Source organism: Haliotis rufescens, unplaced genomic scaffold (assembly GCF_023055435.1).
Source record: "Haliotis rufescens isolate VD_foot unplaced genomic scaffold, xgHalRufe1.0.p SCAF_50, whole genome shotgun sequence".
Lineage (NCBI taxonomy): Eukaryota > Metazoa > Mollusca > Gastropoda > Lepetellida > Haliotidae > Haliotis > Haliotis rufescens.
The window spans coordinates 742,411-768,286 of NW_025964224.1; the positions used below are offsets into that span (position 1 = coordinate 742,411).

General features: G+C 42.5%; 1 protein-coding gene and 2 long non-coding RNA genes across 3 annotated transcripts; 1 reads left to right on the plus strand and 2 right to left on the minus strand.

Annotated features, from left to right (window-relative positions):
- Positions 1-3,285: 3,285 nt before the first annotated feature.
- LOC124124427 lies at positions 3,286-5,115 on the minus strand. The gene is made up of 3 exons (XR_007218505.1): positions 4,914-5,115; positions 3,819-3,875; positions 3,286-3,427 (listed from the first exon to the last, which is right to left on the minus strand). It is a non-coding gene; the product is annotated as an uncharacterized LOC124124427 (long non-coding RNA).
- Positions 5,116-5,880: 765 nt separating this feature from the next.
- On the plus strand, positions 5,881-9,629 carry LOC124114127. The gene is made up of 3 exons (XR_007218504.1): positions 5,881-6,200; positions 9,284-9,353; positions 9,506-9,629. It is a non-coding gene; the product is annotated as an uncharacterized LOC124114127 (long non-coding RNA).
- An 11,983-nt stretch (positions 9,630-21,612) lies between these two features.
- Positions 21,613-24,095, minus strand: LOC124143796 (zinc finger protein 567-like). The gene is made up of 6 exons (XM_048384716.1): positions 23,749-24,095; positions 23,369-23,558; positions 23,089-23,155; positions 22,868-22,933; positions 22,637-22,717; positions 21,613-22,406 (listed from the first exon to the last, which is right to left on the minus strand). The coding sequence occupies exons 1-6, from the start codon at positions 23,868-23,870 to the stop codon at positions 21,613-21,615; spliced, it is 1,320 nt and encodes a 439-aa protein (XP_048240673.1). The 5' UTR covers positions 23,871-24,095.
- Between the last annotated feature and the right edge of the window lie 1,781 nt (positions 24,096-25,876).

Below are 25,876 nucleotides of genomic sequence, written 5' to 3' on the forward strand. Positions count from 1 at the left end.
AGGGACCGGTCATTTCCAACTTGGGGGGATGGGTAACTTGCTAACTTGTCTGCCACGTAGCTTTGTGCTAGGCTCAGGCTTGTCACAAAGTATGACCCTTATTTATCAGCCACAAGCTGTCTAGGGACCGGTCATTTCCTACAGGGGAGGATGGGTAACTTGCTAACTTGTCTGCCACGTAGCTTTGCGCTAGGCTCAGGCTTGTCACAAAGTATGACCCTTATTTATCGGTCACAAGCTGTCTAGGGACCGGTCATTTCCTACTGGGGAGGATGGGTAGTTTGGTAACTTGTCTGCCACGTAGCTTTGCGCTAGGATCAGGCTTGTCACAGTGAGTGAGTGAGTGAGTATGTTTTTACGCCGCTTTTAGCAATATTCCAGCAATATAACGGCGGGAGACACCAGATGTGGGCTTCACACATTGTACCCATGTCGGGAATCTAAACCGGGTCTTCGGCGTGACGAGCGAACGCTTTAACCACTAGGCTACCCGACCGCCCCTCAGGCTTGTCACAAAGTATGACCCTTATTTATCAGCCACAAGCTGTCCAGGGACCGGTCATTTCCTACGGGGGGGGATGGGTAACTGGCTAACTTGTCTGCCACGTAGCTTTGCGCTAGGTTCCGGCTTGTCACAAAGTATGACCCTTATTTATCAGCCACAAGCTGTCTAGGGACCGGTCATTTCCTACTGGGGAGGATAGGTAACTTGTCTGCCACGTAGCTTTGCGCTAGGCTCAGGCTTGTCACAAAGTATGACCCTTATTTATCGGCCACAAGCTGTCTAGGGACCGGTCATTTCCTACTGGGGAGGATGGGTAACTTCCTAACTTGTCTGCCACGTAGCTTTGCGCTAGGCTCAGGCTTGTCATAAAGTATGGCCTTTATTTATCGGCCACAAGCTGTCTAGGGACCGGTCATTTCCTACTGGGGGGGGATGGGTAACTTGCTAACTTGTCTGCCACGTAGCTTTGCGCTAGGATCAGGCTTGTCATAAAGTTTGACCCTTATTTATCGGTCACAAGCTGTCTAGGGACCGGTCATTTTCTACAGGGGAGGATGGGTAACCTGGTAACTTGTCTGCCACGTAGCTTTGTGCTAGGCTCAGGCTTGTCACAAAGTATGACCCTAATTTATCGGTCACAAGCTGTCTAGGGACCGGTCATTTTCTACAGGGGAGGATGGGTAACTTGCTAACTTGTCTGCCACGTAGCTTTGTGCTAGGCTCAGGCTTGTCACAAAGTATGACCCTTATTTATCGGTCACAAGCTGTCTAGGGACCAGTCATTTTCTACAGGGGAGGATGGGTAACTTGCTAACTTGCTGCCACGTAGCTTTGTGCTAGGCTCAGGCTTGTCACAAAGTATGACCCTTATTTATCGGTCACAAGCTGTCTAGGGACCGGTCATTTCCTACTGGGGGGGATTGGTAACTTGCTAACTTGTCTGCCACGTAGCTTTGCGCTAGGTTCCGGCTTGTCACAAAGTATGACCCTTATTTATTGGCCACAAGCTGTCTAGGGACCGGTCATTTCCTACTGGGGAGGATGGGTAACCTGGTAACTTGTAAGGCAGGGCGGGACAACTTAGGAATGGCCAGGAGTCCGAACTTGACCACACAGAAGGAAGCGAGCTACAAAAACATGTTTTATATCATTGGAAAGCTCTCGAGGAGTCGAATCCAAATAATGTGTGTCCCAGTGTGTTCACATGTTCACAAGCTCAAAAATTGGCTCAGAAAATGCATTACTGCAGAAATTTCTGGCCGAATTTTTTTTTTCCGCAGAAATTTCTGGCAGTATTTTTTTTTTCTACAGAAATTTCTGGCCGAATTTTTTTTTTTCTACAGAAATTTCTGGCCGAATTTTTTTCTGCAGTAATATTATTGCAGAATTATTCTAATTCAGGAGAAATAAGATTCAATCATTGGATAGTTTAACCTGGAGTTGCTTCAAATGACCTTTTTCCTCAAAACAAACATTTTTAGTTCACATGATTACAATCTTTGGAAAGTTTAAATTGAATTCAGCAATTGAAGATATCTATCTTGGTATTATATTTACCAAATTTATCAAGAAAAGTTGACGTCACTCGAATTAAACAATGGAACAACATGTTGGCCTCATACCTTGACCATCTTCAATGGCCTTTTGACGACTTTGAAGTGTACAACATTAAAGGTGAATGTGATTCTCAGAAATTTCTGGCAGTATTTTTTTTTCTACAGAAATTTCTGGCAGAATTATTTTTTTCTACAGAAATTTCTGGCAGAATTTTTTTCTGCAGTAATTTCAACCATCAATCTTTGGAAAGTTTAAATTGAATTCAGCAATTGAAGATATTTATCTTGGTATTATATTTACCAAATTTATCAAGAAAAGTTGACGTCACTCGAATTAAACAATGGACCAACATGTTGGCCTCATACCTTTGTATACTAGACAGATGCAAATCATTGAACCTTGAGCTTACCCTATAATTATCTTAATTATTATGAGAATTTCAGTGACCATCTTCAATGGCCTTTTGACGACTTTGAAGTGTACAACAATAAAGGTGAATGTGATTCTCAAAAAATAAATTTCATAATTATTCCATGGGGCCAACCAAATATATAATCCCCGGTTGGAATTCAAAGAAACAACCTACATGTGATATACGGTACTCTGAAAGTAGTTTAACTTCAGACATGGAAAAAAATAGAACACAACCAAGATTTTACAATATAACTGCATATATTGTTTCATAAATTTCATTGTGCACATCTCATCTTATATATGTATATATATATACAATTCTAAATACACAGCTTTACTAAGAAACAAAAACATACAAAGTACAAAACTCCTGCAATGCAATCCTCGGCAATATCTCAGCCACATAGCTTAGACAAAAAATATGTTCATTTCAGCAAAACTTGCTGCTCCTTCTTTATTGTTCTGATACTGACGCTTGTCTTCGGTGCTTTGTCAGAGTGATCTGAAAGTAAAGAAAAAAAATGTAAAGAATATGAGAACATAATTAAAATCACAGTGCATCTATACAATAAAAGCAAAAATAGTAACCTCATGAAGTTGGGTTGTTTCTCTGCCCACATTACACATATTCTAAGTAACGCTGACTAACCCTAATATTACACATCACAATACATATTTCAAAGAAATTGCAATATTTATTGAAATTACCTTTGATTTTTTTTGCAGTTTTTCATTGTTCTTCTCTATTGCCTCTTGAACTTTAGTTGGGAGGGTTGTCGCTTCCCTTGGGGCAGGCATGAAGGGCTTGGTGGTGGGTGTGCGGATGTCCCCAATCTTGAAGGAGGGCATCGCGGGTTGTTGCAGGCTTCTGTCTAAGTTCCCTTGCAAATACACTAAACGGTTGATCCACATCTTCATGCGTGTTCCCCACCATGAGAAAGAAAGTTTCACCTGAAAATAGTATTTACATCAGTATTATCACTATGAAAACAAATCAAATTGTACAAAACTTGTTTATTTTTACAGAATACTGATTTGAATATTGAGAATATTGAGAGAAAAATCAATCTTGTGCATTTAAAAAGTTTCAACATTGTGTGCAGATTCTTTTATACTTAGGATGAGCAACTGGACATGAAATACTTGCTTCAAAACAATTCTAATGTGGTTTAAAACAATTTACATAAATTATAAAAATATTAACCACATGTGACTTCAGCATTTACTTTGAATTGTATAGTATAGCCTCAAGGAATAAATATGCTATACATGATATTGTATGTGGAGTCATATACCAATACTTCATTGATAACTATCTTCATGATAGCACTAAAAGTGATACCTTGGATTGCAGCGTCCACTTTTGACTGGCCGACAAAGTCTTGCAGCTTTACTGGTCCTGGAAATGTCAAATAAATATTTGAACAATACATAAATTGCAACTTTAATGTAATTGGATAGTCATACAAACATAACAATTGCCAATTTCCATTCTCAAATATCCAGAATTCCTCCAAAATTAGACAAGCCTACCAGACAAACATTGAATTTATTCAACAGGCCCGTACCAAGCATTTAGCTAAGACAAAGATAAATTTCTATCCTTCTAAACGTGTGTTACAAATATAATGTACAAACAAATGTCTTGACATACATGGCACGATCCCATTACAAAACAAATCCCATTACATCCTTTACTAATAATATTGGACAAACTACAATAACGTAACCCATATATGTGCACTGTGGATACTAAGCTCCACAGGTTTCGAAATAAGAATCTACATAACTCCCTACCAATAGGATATGTAGACAGTAATATATGTTTTGGTTTGGTTTGTTGTTTACTGCCGCATTTAGCAATATTCCACCTATATGACAGCGGTCTGTAATTAATCGAATCTGGACCAGACATTTCAGAGATTCATATCATGAGCATCAATGCAAGTCAGCGAGCCTGACCACGCGATACTGTTAGTCGCCTCTTAAGACAAGCATAGAATTCACTGGAAACTGGAAAGGAAATATCACAAAAAGACATGTTGTGCTTGGATACCAATAACACAATAATGACCCATTAAATCTTATAATTATTCGGCAACAATGCAGTTTATGCGTTCAATTACAGCGCTATAGTGCCACGCTGTCTCGTTATACCGTTACCGTGCCTCACGCTCTGGTGACTCTCGCTTCACGATCCAACACCCGTTTTCGGTCTTAGGGAAACTTACACATCTTTACAATCAAACACCCATTCTCGGTCTTAGGGAAACTTACACATCTTTACGATCAAACACCCGTTCTAGGTCTTAGGGAAACTTACACGTCTTTACGATCCAACATATGTTCATAAAGAAACCATGATCCAAACAGAAGGCAAAGGTTCTTCAAGATATATACAGTGTTTGGTGTACAAAAATAGAATAAAATGCCTTACCCATGTCAACGTTGTTGAAGCAGAGCTGGTGAACCCTCCTCAAGGCATCCAGAGCTTCTCACTGCGACCAGAACTTGGGTTTTCGATGTGATTTACCGACTGGTTGAATAGTTATCGTTTGATCGTCTGACAGAACGTTCTCGACGATTTAACGATATTTAACGATACCTGATTAGGGTTAAATCTATATATACCATTTCTATGGTCGGGCGTCCACGGCTGATTGGTATATCAAATCAAACACAAGGGTGTACATCATGCCCCTGAGTGTTCACGCCTCACTGGGTGGTCACGTAATAAGGTGTGGCACCAGCATCTCGGGTTACAATTTGATATTAATTCAAGTACTCCACTGATAATGTACATAGGTAGTTAACTTAATTACATTCAGTTTTGTCCGACAAGGAGCGAGTTTACTTTTTTTTAGACATAGACTTTGTAACAGGCTCTTCCCCTGGAAACACATATATTGTAAATAAATATTTTGCCATTTCCATCAACCTTATCACGTGATGTTCTATAACTGTTGTCTTGTACACTATCCATAGTGTAAGTCAGCTGGCTCGAGGAATTTTCATATAGTATTATCATTAAACAACATACCCTATGCAACAGTTATGTTGCTACCCAGACAAAACTATTTTTATATTCTATGTTAAATGTAAACGATCAGTTTTTATTATAAATACAAAACCACCTTTTAAGCGGTAATACCTATCACGCATTAAACAACATATATGAACAACCATGTGATTATAAAGTCTCACGTTGGTTCCTCCGTGCAACTTCATGCCTGACTTACATTCATATTGTTCTTTCACCACACTTACGCTTCTCCAAATTTAGAAAGAAGCTGTGTACACAGTGTTCTTGCGAGTTACAATAACGCGTCCCGGTTTGGCTGCAACTTCAAAGAGTGGACATATGGTTGCTCCTTCAGGTAGCTATAATTACCCTCTCCATAATGCAATATCGTATTATCCATTTGTAATGAATGATAGTAACACTAAATCGGATTGGATTCAGTTAAATCTACATTTCTCAAGGTCTCTAACATCGAGATTTGAAATATCTTTCATGTAAATACCTTCTTTGTCATGTGACTTGTATATATTCGTGTATATTCAGAATCGTACCTACGCACAATGTCTTTGCACAATGGCACAAGCAACGTGGTCTCTTTCTGTAAAACATAGCACTCTTTATTTCAGCCACAGCAAAGATCCCGAACCACGTGCAGTCAGCAGAGTTACAGCGTCTGGTTACCGTCTTGCAGTTACGATACAGGTAAGACGTCAAAATATTTATTGTTTTATTTCTGGAAACGCCGACCCTAAAACGTGGAATTTTGGTAACACGGTTATTTCATATAACAACAACCAAATAACAACCTGTACTCCAAACAGTGAATGTTTGGCTCTGCTGCCGTGCGAAACGCGTTTTGTAAGAGTCTAATTTTAGTGTATTTATTTCTACCACTTTTGATAAAAAAAATACGCAAACAATCTAATCTGAAAAGGAGATATCTCCATCCCCTATGGTGTTAATGCGACTTGTATACTGTCTACATGTACATTAGGCAACTTATTGTAGCTGTATGGCGACACTTGTAGTGTAGCTATGTGACCATGAATTTGCCTGTGGTGATCAGTGAAAACACGGAAAATTACAAAATACCAATCCATGCAGTATTTTGATAATTTACATGCGAGTTTTCTATTATTTATAACGTTAGAAATATTTAGATAAAAATAACTTTATAGACCCAATGTTTATTAATATAACAAATTGTTGTAGTAATGTTTTCCTAAAATAAACATATATATCATCTTCTCATATTGCCCAATCAAAGCTGGTGCTGAGACAATTTAGAATACCCAAACGACGCATATTTTTACGTGCCGTGCCGCCAGACTTCCTGCCAACTTGGCAATTAAATATCCTCGGGTATTGTCACTTCATACGGTGATACATTGTCTCGCGCACGTGGTCGGTGGGTATTGTCTATCAGCGCCACGATCACGTGATCGTTTTGTTAATTACTCTGTGTTACGGTCTCGCCGATTCTAAACTTTCAAAGCCTTCAATAAAATTTATGAGATCATTATCTTATCTTTATTCCGACTGAATCCACCTTTATTTCAGACGCCCCCTCACACACACACTCCCAGTGCAAATTCACTGAAGCTTGACCGTTACCAATTAACAGCTGTCAATTAAACAGTTCGCATCTAAGTAGTATGTTATCGAATATATTGAAAACCTTAAGCGTGCTACCTGGGGGGGGGGGGGGGGGGGGTTGGTAAAGGAGGGTGTTGGTTGTTCACAGGGTCACTCGACAATCACTATGTATACGGGTATTTCAATAATTGTATGATATATTTAGTCCTTGGGCAGCCCCAATCTAAAAACAACAATAAAATCCTAACTCTCACCGACTCTCTTAGTGGACTAAAAGCCCTCCAAAACAAAAATACCAAAAAACGACCTAAATTAATAAACCAAATACTTAAAAGCTACGACGACCTAAAAAAAGCAAACAAACAAATAACCTTCTTGTGGATCCCCGCCCACGTAGGAATTTACGGCAACGAAAGCGCCGATAAAGCAGCTAAATTATCTCTCAAATTACCAGTAATAAGCCTAAACCTACCCATCTCAAAATCAGAAATTAAAAGTGTAAACAAACAAAAAATAACCAAAAAATGGCATAATCAATATCAAAACTCAAATAGCCAAATCAAAAAAGTGCTCAGAAAACCACTAGCCAAACCTAAAATCCTACACCTCTCTAAAAAAGTTGACAGATTTATTACAAAACTCCAAACAGGACACACGAACCTAAATAACCACCTAAAAAAACTTAAAAGACACACCACAGGAAACTGCCCCCACTGCAAACAACCCGAAACCACAGAACACGCACTCATCCACTGCACCCACTACCAAACACACAGAACCACGCTACAAACCACCCTCAATCTAAATAAGTTTCCTACTCTAGATGAAATACTAAACCCTCAAAATAAACTAGAAAACTTCAAGGCCCTAGGCGTATTCCTAATCAAAACAGACCATATTAAGCGCATCTAAAAACTAATTAATCTACCAATCCAAAATCCAATAAACATACAAACACCCACCTCACCCGGCTCCCTTAGTTCCCTCCTCCACCCACCTCGGCATTTATTCCAAATTTAAAAATTCCAAAACTTCAATATAAGCAACCCCTAAAAGCCCCCTCTTGGGTTGCACACATCACTTTCACCCTATTCGGAATACAATAAATGGTCCGGCCAGGCCCGTGTGCGAAATACGCTACAGTCGGAAAGCGCACGTTAAATCTCCTATATCAGTCAGTCAGACCCCAGTGTTTCATATCATTTTCCCACCAAACTAAAAAAGAATAACCCCCCAACTGGATATGTCAAGCGAACTAATTTTCGTTTCGTCTGTCGATTCATATTTTGGAAATTCAAGGGGAACCACTCCGGCTTATGCAGCACACACATTTGGGAAGGTTGCTTCAATAATAATAATACTTCTTACCATGGTTTCACAGTCGTTAGGAACTTTTTTAAGATCTGACACCAGATTATGCTGTCCGAAAATTTATCTATTTTTTTTAGTGGAGACAGGCCTATCGGAAATTCGAACTTGAACAGCAACTCCAAAACCACATTCCGCCGCAGTGACCAGCTGCTGATGACATAGACTAGGCTAGCTTTACACTAAGTCTTATACCAAACTGGCCCCTCTGGGTAGTAGGTCTGGTCTCTCCTTTGTCCTTGGACCCCCTTTCCGATCATAAGGTTTGAGTACCCCTTGCCAATGAAACACGTGCTACCATCCTTTTACCTTAGCGCACCCATTTACGACACATGGGGTTAGTTTTGAGTTCGGTTATGGTTTAGAAGTCTCTTGATATAAACATATTTATTTCCATAAAGGGGAGGGATTGGCAAACAAGCAAATTTTGCTTATCTGAATGCCTCTCCCAAACATGATACATAAGTCTCTTTTAACGAATTAATCCAATTTAATTTTCGCAGTATACTCATCCTTATATAATTTCAGCTTCATGACAGTGTGAACATTGAGTGCCCCCTACACAAGTATGCAGTCACTGACAACTGATGGAGTGACCTATACAAAACGGAAGATGCAGACGACTAGTACAAGCACGCACACGCACACACACTCACACGCACGCACGCACATGCTATATAAGTGCAATTATCTTGGACGCGACATTCTCTTCAATTTCAACTCACCTCACTTATCTTACTTTGTTCATGTGCCTAAAGCTTGTGGAATGTGTTAATTACTGAAATGAAAAGCATTTTAATGTTTTTTTCATATCTTTTCAGAATATGTGCACATAGCTTTCAATGACTAGACGAAAAAAAGAATTCATTTCAAGTATGTTGAGAAGAAAACGTAAGTAAAGCACACTATTTACATTCATAATACATTTTATTCCGCAGGCTCTATTGTAAAGTTAAACTCTAGCTGCGTATAGGCTGCCATTTCTCCATTATATTAGACAATATGGATCCACTCATCTATACATCTATTTTCTTTTGTGACAGGACCCATCTCTGAAAAAATCACCTCACCCAAGAAAATACGACTCATTCATGAGAATGAAAAGTGCAAAGTCTCCCAAGGAATTGTCTTGTAATATAGCATGTGAATAAATAATTTTTTGAAATATCTCACGAAATTAGTTTTATTTTATTGCTTGTAATCATGAGAACTAAAAATGTTTGTTTTGAGGAAAAAGGTCATTTGAAGCAACTCCAGGTTAAACTATCCAATGATTGAATCTTATTTCTCCTGAATTAAAATAATTCTGCTAAATATTACTGCAGAAAAAAATTCGGCCAAAAATTTCTGTAGAAAAAAAAAAATTCGGCCAGAAATTTCTGTAGAAAAAAAAAATACTGCCAGAAATTTCTGCGGAAAAAAAAAATTCGGCCAGAAATTTCTGCAGTAATGCATTTTCTGAGCCAATTTTTTAGCTTATGAACATGTGAACACACTGGGACACACATTATTTGGATTCGTCTCCTCGAGAGCTTTCCAGTGATATAAAACATGTTTTTGTAGCTCGCTTCCTTCTGTGTGGTCAAGTTCGGACTCCTGGCCATTCCTAAGTTGTCCCGCCCTGCCTTTTGTCTTCCACGTAGCTTTGCGCTAGGCTCAGGCGTGTCACAAAGTATGACCCTTATTTATCATCCACAAGCTGTCTAGGGACCGGTCATTTCCTACTGGGGGGGATGGGTAACTTGCTAACTTCTCTGCCACGTAGCTTTGCGCTAGGATCAGGCTTGTCACAAAGTATGACCCTTATTTATCATCCACAAGCTGTCTAGTGACCGGTCATTTACTACTGGGGAGGATGGGTAACCTGGTAACTTGTCTGCCACGTAGCTTTGCGCTAGACTCAGGCTTGTCACAAAGTATAACCCTTATTTATCGGTCACAAGCTGTCTAGGGACCCGTCATTTACTACTGGGGAGGATGGGTAACTTGCTAACTTGTCTGCCACGTAGCTTTGCGCTAGGCTCAGGCTTGTCACAAAGTATGACCCTTATTTATCGGTCACAAACTGTCTAGGGACCGGTCATTTTCTACAGGGGAGGATGGCTGTCAGAGCTTGTATCATAAACGTCTGTGATGAGTCGTACAGTTGCTACTGTAATGGTGTCTTGAGTGAACTGCTTTCTGACTTCAAGTGGGTAGGCTGTTCTGACATTCAAGACTGTGTGAGACAAGAATCAGCACCATTTTACAAATCTTAGAATTAGCAATATTTCTCTTGTCATTCGTAAATAATATGACCAGATCGACTTATTTTGATTGAAGTGACCATAACACAGTGCTTTAGATGTCGTATTTCTCTATTATCAATATTCCAGAATATTTCTGTTACATACCTTTATACTACCGACGAGAATTAAGGGAAGTAATGATGTGAATGTAGCTGTCGTTGAGGTGCACATTTACAATACATCGGAACACCCCCTTTTATCACTGTAGGGGCGGTCGGGTAGCCTAGTGGTTAAAGCGTTCACTCGTCACGCCGAATACCCGGGTTCGATGGGTACAGTGTGTGAAGCCCATTTCTGTTGTCCCCCGTCGTGATATTGCTAGAATATTGCTAAAAGCGGCGTAAAACCACACTCACTCACTCACTCTTATCACTATGAAATTCACATCATGCATCACCAAGACGCAATGCACACAGAAGCCAATAAGTGTGGACAATAGGGGAACTCTCAATAACTAATGCAACTGGGCTAAGCACACGCTTAAAAATGCCTCGGAGTTTCTCAATCAACAGACACAATGGCGAATTGTGGGTACGATAGAGGGAGGCGTCAATATCACAGGTTGCCCGAATGTTTCGCGAATCAAAAAGTGTGATTTCTCAACTTTGAGACAAATTCCGTCCCATGTCATTAATTGCACTACGCAATGGATTCAGATCTACACCTGTTATCAATAGAGAATTCCGCACAATAGATGAAGGTGAACACCGTCTCTATACAGCTGCCTGAAAACAAGGCGTCCTGTGAAGGGGGTGACCCTAGCAGCATACCGTTGGCGGCAAAGATTGGGGCAGGCCAGGCAACACCAGGGACGGACTGTGCGCCAATGTCGCGCACCATGTTTACAGGCGAATCAAGGTTTTGCCTCCATTTCATAGATGGCAGAACACGTTGTTGGCGACGTAGCAGTGAGCGGTATGCCAGAGCAACAATTCTTGACCATGATCGATGTGGGCGTTGTGTCGTTGTTCTACTCGCTAGATTTATTGGCAGAAATTTTGAACTGCAAGAAGACAATGCAAGACCAGATCGTGCTCAGGTCGTCACCGGTTGTCTCCGAAAAGAAGGCATACGTACATTGGTCTTAACATGAGAGATGGGATGCTCGGGCAGAGTACTCTTCAGGCGGAATGGCGGTCAATACCAAGGGCAGCTGTACGCAAATTCATCAACAGTATGCCATCAAGGTGTCGTGCATGTATCGCCCTACATGGTGGACACAAAAGAAATTGATCTACAGACCAGACATTTATTTTATAGACATGTCATAATATAATTATAGGCAAGGGGAACACAAATTAACATAGAGGGTACAGCAAAGCGAAGGACCGGTGGAGCGTACATCAACCCATATCACCTGACGTTCCCGTGGACAATGAATGTATCTCACCGCACACCCAAAGGGTAGGGGACCATAGACTAACATAGAGAGTACATCAACGCATATCATAAGAGGGTCCCGTGGACAAGGAATGTATCTCACCGCACACCAAAAAGCTAGGGGAATATAGACTAACATAGAGAGTACATCAACGCATATCATAAGAGGGTCCCGCGGACAAGGAATGTATCTCACCGCACACCCAAAGGGTAGGGGACCATAGACTAACATAGAGGGTACATCAACCCTTATCACCCGAGGGTCCCGTGGACAAGGAATGTATCTCACCGCACACCCAAAGGGTAGGGGACCATAGACTAACATAGAGGGTACATCAACCCTTATCACCCGAGGGTCCCGTGGACAAGGAATGTATCTCACCGCACACCCAAAGGGTAGGGGACCATAGACTAACATAGAGAGTACATCAACCCTTATCACCCGAGGATCCCGCGGACAAGGAATGTATCTCACCGGACACCCAAAGGGTAGGGGACCATAGACTAACATAGAGGGTACATCAACCCATATCACCCGAGGGTCCCGTGGACAAGGAATGTATCTCACCGCACACCCAAAAGCTAGGGGAATATAGACTAACATAGAGAGTACATCAACGCATATCATAAGAGGGTCCCGTGGACAAGGAATGTATCTCACCGCACACCTAAAGGTAGGGGAATATAGACTAACATAGAGAGTACATCAACGCATATCATAAGAGGGTCCCGCGGACAAGGAATGTATCTCACCGCACACCCAAAGGGTAGGGGACCATAGACTAACATAGAGGGTACATCAACCCTTATCACCCGAGGGTCCCGCGGACAAGGAATGTATCTCACCGCACACCCAAAGGCTAGGGGAACATAGACTAACATAGAGGATACATCAACGCATGTCCCTCTCGAGACTCGTGAACAACTTATATTGTTACAAACAACCCTTGCATGTCGACAACACTATATGTTGATAATGACACACTTCTACTGTTTCTTTGTGAACTTTGCCTTCAGCAGAAACAGCTCCACCCTTTCCAGGAACTGTAAGCAAAAGTAAACATAACCTAGGTCACGTGACGTCATGTTGATCAATTGTTGAGACGATCAGCGGAAAGAGCTCCACCCTTTCCAGGAACTGTGGGCAAAAGTAAACATAACCTAGGTCACGTGACGTCATGTATATCAATTGTTGAGACAATCAGCAGAAAGAGCTCCACCCTTTCCAGGAACTGTAATTAAAATGAAACTAAAACTACATCACGTTTTCAACAAAAGACAACAGTGGGCTGTGGAGAATTCTCGCCAGATAACCGGCCTCACCTGTTTCATATTTAGATCTATGCATAAATATTCAGAGTGATAAAACAAACTCCACAAGACTATATGACAAGAGGGTTGATTTCAACTAACCACGAGTCAACGTTAGCAGATAAAGGTAGTTTAGACCAGATCATGCAATAGATGCGCCTTTGAAAGCGGCTGATCTGCATTGGCTGATGGTTCACACGAACGTTACTGAAAGGGTTGTCGCCAAATACATGAAAAGACACAAGGCGTGTAAAGAAAGTGTATCATTCCAAATTTGTACAAATGAATTGTTTATTCGATATGGAGCGTTATTATTATTAAATAAATACAGATTTCGAGTGAAAATTGTTTTAAAGTAGACATAGGGAGGACATTTCCAAATTTGATGCATTAGTGACAAAAATTATGTCCATGCAATTCCCTATTTTGACTTGTACCATATGTAATCCTGTTTTTTCAGGTGAACGACTGAGTTGCCTTTGGTTGTGTTTGTGACGGGTGCCACCGGTGGGGCAACATAGGCTGACGTTTTTGTGCGGGATCGGGTGGTCAGACTCGATTATTTACAGACCGCCGTCATATAGCTGGAATATTGCTGAGTGCGGCGTTAAACAAATAAACAAACAAAACGGTTCTGTTTTGTTTGTTTTGTTTTTTGGGTTTTTTTTTCTGTGTTTTTTTTTTTTGGAGGGGGGGGGGGGGGGGGGGAGGGCATCACTATTTTACAATGATTGATAAACATATGTTTGTGGTCAAGTAGGAAATTCGTGCAATGGCCTCTGCTTTTATTACAGATTTCTTTTGATTATATGTATTATGTATATGTATTAAAGACATTTGCTGTAAAAGATTTAATCTCAGTTCAGTAGAAATATATCAGCATCTCATTATATATGCACCATTCTTGTTTTGTTTCATTCTGATTGTCCGGGTTCTTTTTTATATCTGATAAATGTTTTCGTTGTTTGTTAATTGAATATTGATGTTGATTGCCATAAGTGGTGTTATAGGGACTGACAATTGGAACATTTTGTACACATTCTTACATCAAAATAAGAGTCACCCCGAGGGTACGAAGACTATTTGCTAATCGTGGATTATTTGTTGTCATGAAATAAAAACAGGCAGTCTTTAAATGAGTTCAATCTAGACAGATATTAAGTATTTTACAATACAGCAGAACTTTTTCACATATTGATTTCAGTCTTTAATGGCTATGCTACTCCATGATATAGGGTATTAAGAAGGAAAGTTAATAATTAGATTAAAGTCTCACGAGTACGTTTCATTGTCGAGTGTGACACCGTACGATTCAGACATGGCGAGATACGTCCTGCGACATTACACGTTTTTCAGACAACTTCTTTCGTTGAATGATTACCAAGAAACCTTGCGAGATATTCGCAGCATGAACGGCGAGCAAATCAAGGGTACTAAAGCCATCGTAAAGCGATTGCTCGATGCTCGCATCCCCGTAACACGTGGTGAGAATCGTCGTTTCCTGCAGCCTCATCCCCACACCATTATTTGAGAATATTGCGACGTATCGCTCGTCCCGACACGACGAATAGAAGCATTAAGCGAACCCTGTTAAACCATACTCCTTTGATTCAGTTTATATTCGAGTACGAACACGTCAGAGACGAAGCCCAAAGAGCTCTCCAAAGATTTGCTAGACGTCAACAACGGACACTCGTACCGAGGGCTGCATAAATAAGCCCGCACCGGTGATAGAATGTATCAGTTCGCATAGACACTCCGTGAAATATGTCCGCGAAATGTTTGCTCCCTTTCATCACACCTACCACCTTGTCCGTGATCGAGGGCACGTGTAGCGGCAAGACCTATTGGACGAAACGCCTGTTAGAGAATGCCAGTACAGTGTTTGATAAGCCACCCGACCTCATCGTGTACTGTTACGGGGTGTGGCAGGATCTGTACGCCGACGTGCAGCAATCTATTGCCAACATTCAGTTTCACGAATCTTTGCCCAGGGAAAGCCAACTGCGTTTGTGGTCCGATCAGTCGAGCAAAAACATGATTCTCGTGTTAGACGATCTCATGATGGACATATGTACCAGTAAACTCATGTTAAACGTATACACCACCTTGTCGCATAATCTGGGCATTACCGTAATCAATCTGCTACAGTCCGTCTACCCTAAAGGTCCCTGTTCACGAACGGTCAGCGTGAATACGCATATATTCGTCTTGATGAGCAATCCCCGTTCCGCTCACGAATACAAGATTTTGGCCTCGCAAATATTTCCAGGTCAAAGCAAGTATTTTTCGGAATCTTACAAGGATGCGGTGGAAGGGAGGAAATACGGTTATTTAGTCGTGGACGCCTCGCCGTACAGTGACCCGGAATTCGGACGCTTACGCACGGGTATCTCACCCGGCGAACTTTGCACCCTCTATTTTCCCAAATAAAAAGCGACAAACACGCTTTAATCGAGTCAGTCTTACAGCAGCCGCGCTATGAGCAAGGTCTACTTTTGGACGATCGTGTGTAACCCGCCACCCTCTACCTTGTCCGTAAGAGCTACCCAGCACCAGACCGAAGAGATCACCTTAAAAGAGAGCCCTACGTGGTTTTCATCGAAGGAAGCGTGCATCACATCTCTTAAAGAAGCTTGGCGGATTGGAGTGGATCTACCCGATTCATACGGCGGGCCTGTAGGTTATACGTACAAAAAGGTTCGCTTCACACCATGAGCGAATGTATTCGAGATAACGTGGATTTTCTCCACGTACTGGGTCGGTCTAAGCCTGTACAGCGTAAAACATTACTGTCTCATCTGTCCAAAGCCCAGTTTAAGGCCATCATCACGTTGTTACATAACATTATCATCGGACACATTACCGTGACGGATCGCGAGAAAAAGACCTTGTACCGGTACAGAAAGATCATTCGGTTACTAGCCAGCAAACGGGAAGGATACAGAGCTAAAAGGGAGTTGCTGGTTTCTTTTCACTTTATATTATCACCTTGTGTGAGAGCGCTTGACAGGTATTTCGCACCTGAACATGATGAAACCCATGATCCTGTTATCTCGCGAGACGTACCATCGCCCGAACCAACCTCCTCCGAAGATGGAAGCCAACCCCCCTCCAGCCCTGAAACCCCCACCAGCCCCTATCCCACAACAGCAGCAGACTCCAGACAACACTACAACTGAGGAACCACCGGCTGAGCGGGACACGGCCATCCACAATAACATCGCCTCACATATCCCACAAACAACAGGAGGAGGAGGGAATGCAACAGTAGCGAACCCACCCCTATACCGTCAAGATGTTTTATATCTACTGTTACAACGCGTCCACTCGAACGACCAAAAGGGAAAGTTAGTATCGCTATGGCAATATCTCAACCAACAAAAAGAGCTCGGCCGCATTAACTGGAATGCTAACCTCGAATGGTTGGATAAACACGAACACCCTATAAAGCATTCTAATGTGATTGACTGCATTCGACAGTTTGTGTTACACAGTAACGATATAAAAGATGTTGGATTTAAAGCATTTACCCGTCAACTGAAACATCTACCCAACTCACAACCCTTTTTCTCTCAGGTGGGAAAAGGCAAGAGAAAACGAACTCAACCCATGTTCGTGCGTGGCAAAGTGAGGGACGGTGTTCCCGGTGCGAAGAAGAAATTCAAACCTTTAGAAACTGTAAAATAGTATGGAATCTCTCTTGTTGTTAGTTTTAAACGTGAATTGATAGAAAGTTTGTCTCATTTTGCCACTGGAAACTGTGTATTAAAATGACTATACTGTCTTATGTATCACCATAACGAGCTGTTAGTAATAAACACTGAATCGATAGAATGGAAGTCTCGTGTTGTTTGTGTGAATGTTATGCGGTATATAGAATCGCAGTACGCTGAAGTCGCTCTTAAAGGGCCTGTCCCCTTTGCGCCTACAATAAGCACCCTACCTACACCCCAATTCGCTAACAATAAACATAATAGCGCATAGCATCGCCCTCCGAGACTAAGATGTAGAATGGCTCCCATGAAACTAACTTTGCCTCTTTTGCTTCCAGCAAAGGAAACCAGTCTTATTTTCTCACGCGTGTCGTCAACCGCAAAGGAAACCAGTCTTATTTTCTCACTTAACAGCAAAGGAAACCAGTCTTATTTTCTGATAGTTTGCACTATGTAGTGAACTGTAGTGTAAAAGGCAGTACATTCTGTTCCGAGTGGGTACGGGACTCGTATGTGAATGGATGTATTATTTCATACACGACTTCTAGAAAGTAGACCTACATGGCATAAGACAAGACAAGACAACCAACACTCTTTCCAAAATAACATAGATTTATTCATGTAAATACATTTGAGAAACCAAAATATCACAGGTAGCAAAGAGAATACTTTTGAAAGAAATACTTATGTTTATCACAATATGCTTCTAATAATAATAAATAAATAAATAACTATAATATGTACACTACTGGAGTTGAGGGAACGCGCTTGGGACTTTTTTTTGTTTAATTTTCTGCTAAATTTTCTAAAAGTTCGGCCAAAAAGGTGTCGGTGTCATCCAACCTGTCATCACGGGAAGGCCAAGGACAAAGCTCTAGGTCCAGAGGGGCTGTGTGAATGCCATCGGCTAGCACTCGACGCTTGCAATACAGATAGCTCAACCCCTGGCGTGTCTGTTGATAGGAACACATGGTATTCCCCTTGAGTCGGAAACCTCTGTTCAACCCCTCGCCGGGTACTCGCGTACGTAAAACATCTCTAAACGCTCTTAGTGGTGTTTTCAGTGTGCGTTTCGAGATGCCTTTACAGGAGAATTTTACCCGGCGTTCGAAATGACCGATGACAGGGGTGCTTGAATGGAGGCGTCGGGCCTTGTTATTGACGGGCTTGTTGCGACCGAGCCGGCGGCGAGCACGGCGTAGTAAACGTTGTGCTGTACGTACGCTCGAACTCGGCGTTGGCTTTGGAGTTCGCTGGAGACTGGACTGTGAGACTAAGTACGTTTTACTACATAGTCCGATCATCTCGTCTCCTTCGTACTCGAGTTTGAATAAACCCGGAGTACGTTTGTCGTGAAGGGCGTGGACGGAACAGCAACTGCATGGAAACCAACGCGTGACGTGGCTGTCGTCCGGGTTATGGTCACCACAGAGCCCCTTCAACTGGTCCTGGTACGCCGACTGTTTGGTGGGTTTAATGACGTCAGACAGACATTTCGCGCTCAAGGCCATGTAAGCCGAATCCGTATCCATCTCCATGTATTCAAAATCGCTACGATCCACGTACACGTCCATGAAATCGTAGTAAAATTGAAGCATGCGCAGTTTGGCGTACTGCAGGATGAAATACCCCAGCTGCACTGGAGCATCGAGGCGTATGACTTTCTTGGCTTTCTCCACCTCGAAATTACCCCCGCCCAGTTCCGTCAATTTTCTGAATTGAGGGAAATTGACTTGTGTGCTAGCCGACGCTTGACCACACACGTACGAGACGGTCTGATGTTTTTCTTTATTGATCAAAACCGAACCGAACCGTACGTGGAGTTGCCCGTAAGTTTAGCCGTATCCCCGCGAATGGCTGCTGAGGGATCTCGGTCGGCTTCTCGTCTGGCCGAGCACACGTCCCGAACGAACTGCTGAAAACACGCGTTGGGGGTGTACTCGACGACTTGGTATACGTGATCGACCACCATGCCGTGCTGTTAATACCATTGCAACAGAGGGGTGGCGATCAAGATTTTCCACGCCTTTAACCCGCCAACGAGCATACGGCGCGGTTTTGTACTCAAGTCGTTCTCCCTGATGTACCCCTGCATGTGTTCCCCGAGAATCTCGAACGGAACTTCTGCAAGGCAAAACAAGGGAGTCATCTCTTGAAAGTACTCCCTCGGGGAGAGACGAGTGCTGTGAGGGTTCTGTCCAGGCATCCAGTGGTCGGGGACGCGAATGTCCACTTCCACCATGCCGAAAAGTTCTCCCTTTTCCACAGCGTTCAACATACCTCGCTCCGAGACCTCCTTCCATGCCTTCTTTTGAGTAAAAGGTGGTTGACGATCTCGAATAAAGGACGAGAGCTGGGAATCAGTTTTGCACTCGGCGCGAAAGTTACATTCCCACATTTCCATGACCGTGTAACCCAGATCACGGATGTAAGCAACGCGCGCTCTGGTTGCCTTTAGTTTTTGTTCTAATCGTTCTCTTGATTTTTCCTGAGCGCGCGCTTTCACCGTGAGGTGACAATGGTGGCCGTGGAAATAGCATCCATGAAACTCGAATATGGTCATGGAGCCGGGAATGAACCCATCCACCAAGTACGACCCGACTCGTTTTTCCCGCCCCCAGTTAAAGTTGTGCCCAATGTCCCGCCCTTCCTGCTCCCTCAACCAATCCATCCAATCGTACATGCACGCGTACCTGTCCCTGCGTTCCGGCTTGAATCGATTCTCGGCTCTCCTACGCACGAAAGGACCGGTGGGCATGGGCTGATCTATAGCCCACAAGTATAACGCGTTCGCGTCATACCCAACTACCCTTTTACACCGTTTTTCGGGATGGCCTCTAATCAACGTTTGATCGGCTTTGTGGTACCTCGTGAATATGATAGAAGGACCGCCGACCACGTTACCCTTCACGGTGTGATAGAGGTCTTCGTTGCGTTTATCGAACAGAGCAAAGGAGACCCCTAACCTTCGACTCTCCCTGAATAGTTTCTGACGGGCCACACCGGGTACCGACATAGTGGTTTTAAAGAGGTCGATGCTGTCCTGGAAATAAAACCGTTGCATGGCTTGTACGGCTTCCACAAAGGGACCCACGTCCAGATTGTTATACCACTCGAGGAAATCTCGAAACGTGGACATGCCTTCCCGTCTCCAAACTTCCTCGAGCTCGGCGTAAATTCTCCTCGATCGATTTCACACCATCGTCGAGGACGGACTTCTGTTTGAGACTGGAATACCATGCCTCACCCAGAGGGGGAAGCCGAGTTTCGTTTAGCTTATCCGGAGTGTCGAGATACTCGTACGGGAAAAATCCCTTTTTCTCTTGCACTCCGAATGCTTTCAGAAACTGAGCATAACTCGGTCCGGGAGAGAGATATTGCGTGACGTCAAGAAATTTGAAACTTTGATTACTTTGACACAAGTAAGCATTGTTTTTCTTGACGGTGAAAGCCTGAGATTCGACGTCGTCGAGAGAGAGATGTTTGGGGAGTTTTTCCTTAATGATATTCAGATCGTAACGAGCTGAATTAAAACCGAGGACGGGGACTTGAGAACAGTACCCCAAAAGCTTCCCGCAGAGATCGCTCACGTGCTTTCCCCACTTAGCCACGGGTGTAGAGTGTGCGCGAATAGGCTTGCCTTTGGCGGGGTGGTTGTCACCCTCCCTGACGTTGACATCATCATCATCATCATCATCATCATCATCGTCATCGTCGTCGTCAACAGTCGCCTGGTCCTCGTCAGACAACAATTGCATCCACTCGCGCAAGCGTTCTAACACCTCTTTATATTTTTCTTTGGCTAGCTTCGTTACGGCTTCTCCTATTTCCGTCATGTATGACAACAGCAATCAGTCGATCCGGACCGAGATGGGGTGGTGTTCTTGCGTCCATCTCAGTTTCTGGGTTCCGGTATTCATCGGTTTCAAAAAACACTCAAAATCGAACACCACGAACCACGGAAAATATCTGTCTCTAGGCTCGACGACGAAGTCGAACTCTTCCAACTCGTCAAACACAGTCTTTGGGGTGTGGTGAAAACCACCCGGGAACCGCAAAGTCGTTTGACCCGTGCAACGACGTTGGTGTTCGTTGCATTTGTTTTGGCGCCGGAAGAGGCGTTCGCACGTAGGACACTGGTAGCGTTTACAATAGATGTTCATATTAGTAATGAGGGATAGGTGATTTTCGAACTGATTTAAGTACATGTGTTCCTGATACAACCCTCTAGATTTATACACGGGTTGAGCTATCCCCGTCACGTCTAGAGTGAACACGCTCACATTCACACGGAAACAGGCTTCAAAGTGACACAGGAGAGAAGGGGGGAGACCCGCGTACTCTTCGGGACGAACTTGATACAAAGATTGGAGATGATGGTCCCGAGAGTAGGCAAACCCACTGATAGTAAAGAGCTTTGGTGGATTTTTCTAGTGATTGTCGAGCGGATGGATCTCAATACAGAGCCAGACACCGGAAAGCACATAAATGGTCCTCGTATCGTCGACCAGACTTAGCATTATAATGTAAACAGATAATAGCTTTATGGTGTTTAATGTAATCCGGGAGAGCAGCAGGGGGGTGGCCTAAAGGAAAATTCATTCTGTACGCATAAAACTGTACATTCGTAATCAAAACGGGTTTCCATTTGGTATTGGGGCGTTGTTTCAATAGATAAGACATCACATCTAAGCTTTCCAGTCTCTGACGCAACCGTTCGAGATACCTCAGCTCGGTGATATAGAGAGGAGTAGTAAAGATCGGATTGACAGCGTAAGGGTGGAAATAGCGATAGCGTCCCGTCTCCACGTGACGCAGGATGACACCGAACGCTAGATTCAACCTAAAACTATAATTCAACGACTGATAGATTTCCCTAGCGCGTTCCATCAACTCACCTATCGAAAAGTTGTTGCTGACGGGAAGGTTGTAGGTAGAAAACACCTCCCCGGGTTGGTCCTGTGCGAGGATGTAGGGAGCGTCCAGGTCATAGGCTTCCTGGAGTCCGGGCTCCGTCACCTCGCCAGTGCTCTCCTCTACCCACGGGGCGGGACCTTCTCCCCATGGGCGTGGTTGGAGCTCACTACCAGCAGCATCGGTATCCATACTCCCGCCGCACTGCGATGGTAGGACACGGTGTCCCTCTATCATCTGATGACGGTAGAGAGACAACCGATCATCGAAACGCCTATGACACGTCCGGCAGGTAGTACAACCATCCGATGCTGCGATGCGGGAACACGAGGGAGCTGGTGATAGAATAAAATTCAATGTATGAATACTGTGCTCGCCTATAACAGCATCGTTCACTCACTCACTCACTACGAGCTCTTAAGCTTCAAATGAAACCGCATGACTAACACGTGCTATATAATACTTCCAAAGCGAATACATATGAACACCATGACAGATTGAATTAATACATATAATTCAGGGCTAGCTAAAACCCATAGCTTATAAAATACTATTCAATATCTACCTCCACTAGCACGAGAGTTTCCCACCCTTGCAACCTGCCCCGAGGAGGTGGACGGTGTAGGCTGGTTTGTAGAGGTTGTCCCTGAAATACAAAACAGTTTACTGAAAACATCCCAGTCAATGCTATCTACAAACACACGACACACATATATTGAAACCCTATGCGGTATGAACCTCGTTAAAACTAACCATGGATGAATGAAGTGATAGATAGATACAAAATAGAACTCACCCCCACTAACCCGTACTGCTCTAGAGGTAGACGGCCGTGCGTCATGACGCGACGTCTGTGTTGCGCCTGTGGAGAAAAAAGATATGTTCAATCTATAGCATCTGAGCATATTTTATTCGAGTGAAATGATAAGCTCGAAGTCACGAATGTGTTGTTTTCAATACAATAACCCATGTCTTTCGCACTTTTACTTCAGATGGCATTATGAACATTCAACTTACCGCTAGAATGACACCGTCGAAAATGCACGGCCAAGTCACGGGGAGAGGGGAACACCTCGGGGCATTTCTGTATGTAGAAATAAAGCAGTGTTCTTAAAGGGACTGAACGAGTTTAGTAACGATACTCGTACTAACATAGCATGATGTCCTTGTTTTCAACATAGAATGAAAATTACCTTTTAAAAAGCATAGGAAGATAAATAAAAGTCCCACACATATTCGCTTCAATCTAATGAAATTACCCTTACATTCACGAAAATATAATGAAAATGAAACTTACGCTACAACGGTATTCCGATAGGCGTTGTTGCGACAGGGCACATTTATGTTTGTTTAGTTTTTGTTTGGAAGCAAACGATTTTGTGCAATGGTCACACGCGTAACGTTCACCCTGGTGAACAGATCGCATATGACGGGAAAGGTTATCTTTTCTATTAAAACCTTTCCCGCACTGTGGACAGGTGAATGGTCTGAAAGACAAAACATTCCTTTCAATTCTCGCTAGAGATACAACATTGTTTTCTTCATAAAGTTGGTAATGAGAGTTACTCATAATCACTTTTACTAACACATACCTTTTCACTCAGCCTAAAACATGTGTAAGCTGTATAGTATTCTCATTTAATATAAACGAAATGAGTCATTAAGAAATACACTTACGCGTTTGATGAATCCATGTTTTCCTTGCTGACTGTTGAAACTGAAATGACGCTCTGATAATCGGGGTGGTGTTTATATAGGATGTTTCTATGATGAATGATTGCCATATAGTAACTGGCCATTCAACGCACCTGTATAGCTCACTGTAAGCATGACTGACAGCTTGGGATACGGACCACCCATATACCCATATAGATGCACCTGTGTATCTGTCTGTACGTTCACACGGGAAAAGATGTTGAACATTGAGCAATTCAGATATTATTATTATGTACACACCTGCGCGTTGGCTATCTCGGTGCCTGACCTCAATTTTAGTAGTATAGTCTAGGCTAGTATAGACATAGTATAGTCATCCTATCCAATTAAGGGTGACTATTGTAAACATGAAATGTCTTATAGATGGCTTCCATCACTTTCCCAACAAACCTAGCTTCGTGCCGTCACACTGCTACATGTACTCATCAGTTTTCTATTGAACATAGACATGGTTCTAACTATCTATTGTCAAAATAGCACGTTCTGAAGTAAAACTGTGCACATCATGTTACACGGTTAAAACTCAAACCGTACGGTTTATTTGTCATCGCGTTAAATGGAAACGCTAGCATTGAAACATCAACTATGCAAGTCGGGACAGGGCTGAATAAGTGAACGCCCTCTTTACAAATGGTTCACAATAGTACGCAGCGCGGGTGATTCGAAATCCGGCTGCCTTCAGCATTATAGTCAATGCAGGGTGACGTGACTACCTCGTTCTTGTGCGCTAAATGTAAACGACACTGCTAGCTTGCTGATTGTGAAGTCTTATCTATTTTGTCTATATTTTTTTCTATACAGGTTGTCTAACGTTCATGGTGTACAACGTGTAGACCGTACAAGATGAATTTGATCCAGCTAGACGTACATTTTTTTCCCTACATTACCCGGCGTATATCGTGTTGACACAACCCGTCTCTATTGTGGTATGATGTACTTTCAACACACACCCTGTGTTCATCAAACCAGGTCGCACGCTCTAGCGAGCGCGGGTTAAACGACGAGGCCACGTGAGTTGTCAAGCGCGCTCAATTCAAACTGGGCTGACGGGTACGGTCTGTCTATTCAGGACAGCACGCTATACATTTAGCTCTATTCATAACCCTTTACTTTTGTTTTCTTATGAATTCTTTTCTGCCTTATAAACACACACCTTTCATTCCCTAGGCTTTCCCGACGCGCTGATGATGCATGAGTCAACCAATCACCTTCCCTATTTTCCCTCAACCTCCCTCAACCAAAAGGGGTTCCTGGCGACCCGTTCTATACTACTATCTTTCTAATGATTTTATTTGTTTGTTTTTTGTTTTATTGCTTTTGTTAATTATTGTATTTGTGCCAAAATCAATCAATTTGTGTGGATTCGTAAGCTAATTATTTTTTTAATATGAAGACACTTAGACAAAAACTAAAAACAAATGTTGTATCTGCGGTAATGTACGTTAATCGTTTTGTTTTGAATGCACTAGAACATACATATGGCGTGGGATATTGTTCATAATGTCATCCACTGGTTCATAAGTCTGTTAAGAATCGATTAGTTGCAAGCCGCCGTGATATAGCTGGAATATCGCTGACTGGGTCGTAAAAGACAAGACAAACAAACAAAATGTTCATATTTGTGATCCAAACACAAACGCAAAAGATGCGAAGTAAAAATATGTGAAATTAAGGTGCCCTTTAACAATCCAAGGTTCCGTTGAGTAATGTTAACGAGTCTTTCATTGGTAAATATTTGTCATATGGCGAGACACTTGTTTAACTGGAATGCGAGCATTCACGTGAGTACACACAAGTGAAAGTAGAAATGTTTCCTTACGCTCGCAAGCTTGGATATTTCACTGAGATCTGACCACAACTGTCCATGTTGCCCTTGTCAAATACCTCAGACTAAATTAAACTTATTCCCTCTACATATCTGTTTTTTTTCAGTTTGATATGAACTATCTCTTCCTTCTGAACAACCTAGACTGAATTACACATACAAACAATCCGTCGGAAAGAGTCTCGACACCAACTGTGATCCCTTTTATGTGTTACATTAGACTGAGGTAATATTATCAATTGTTAGAAAAATATATAAAAAAAT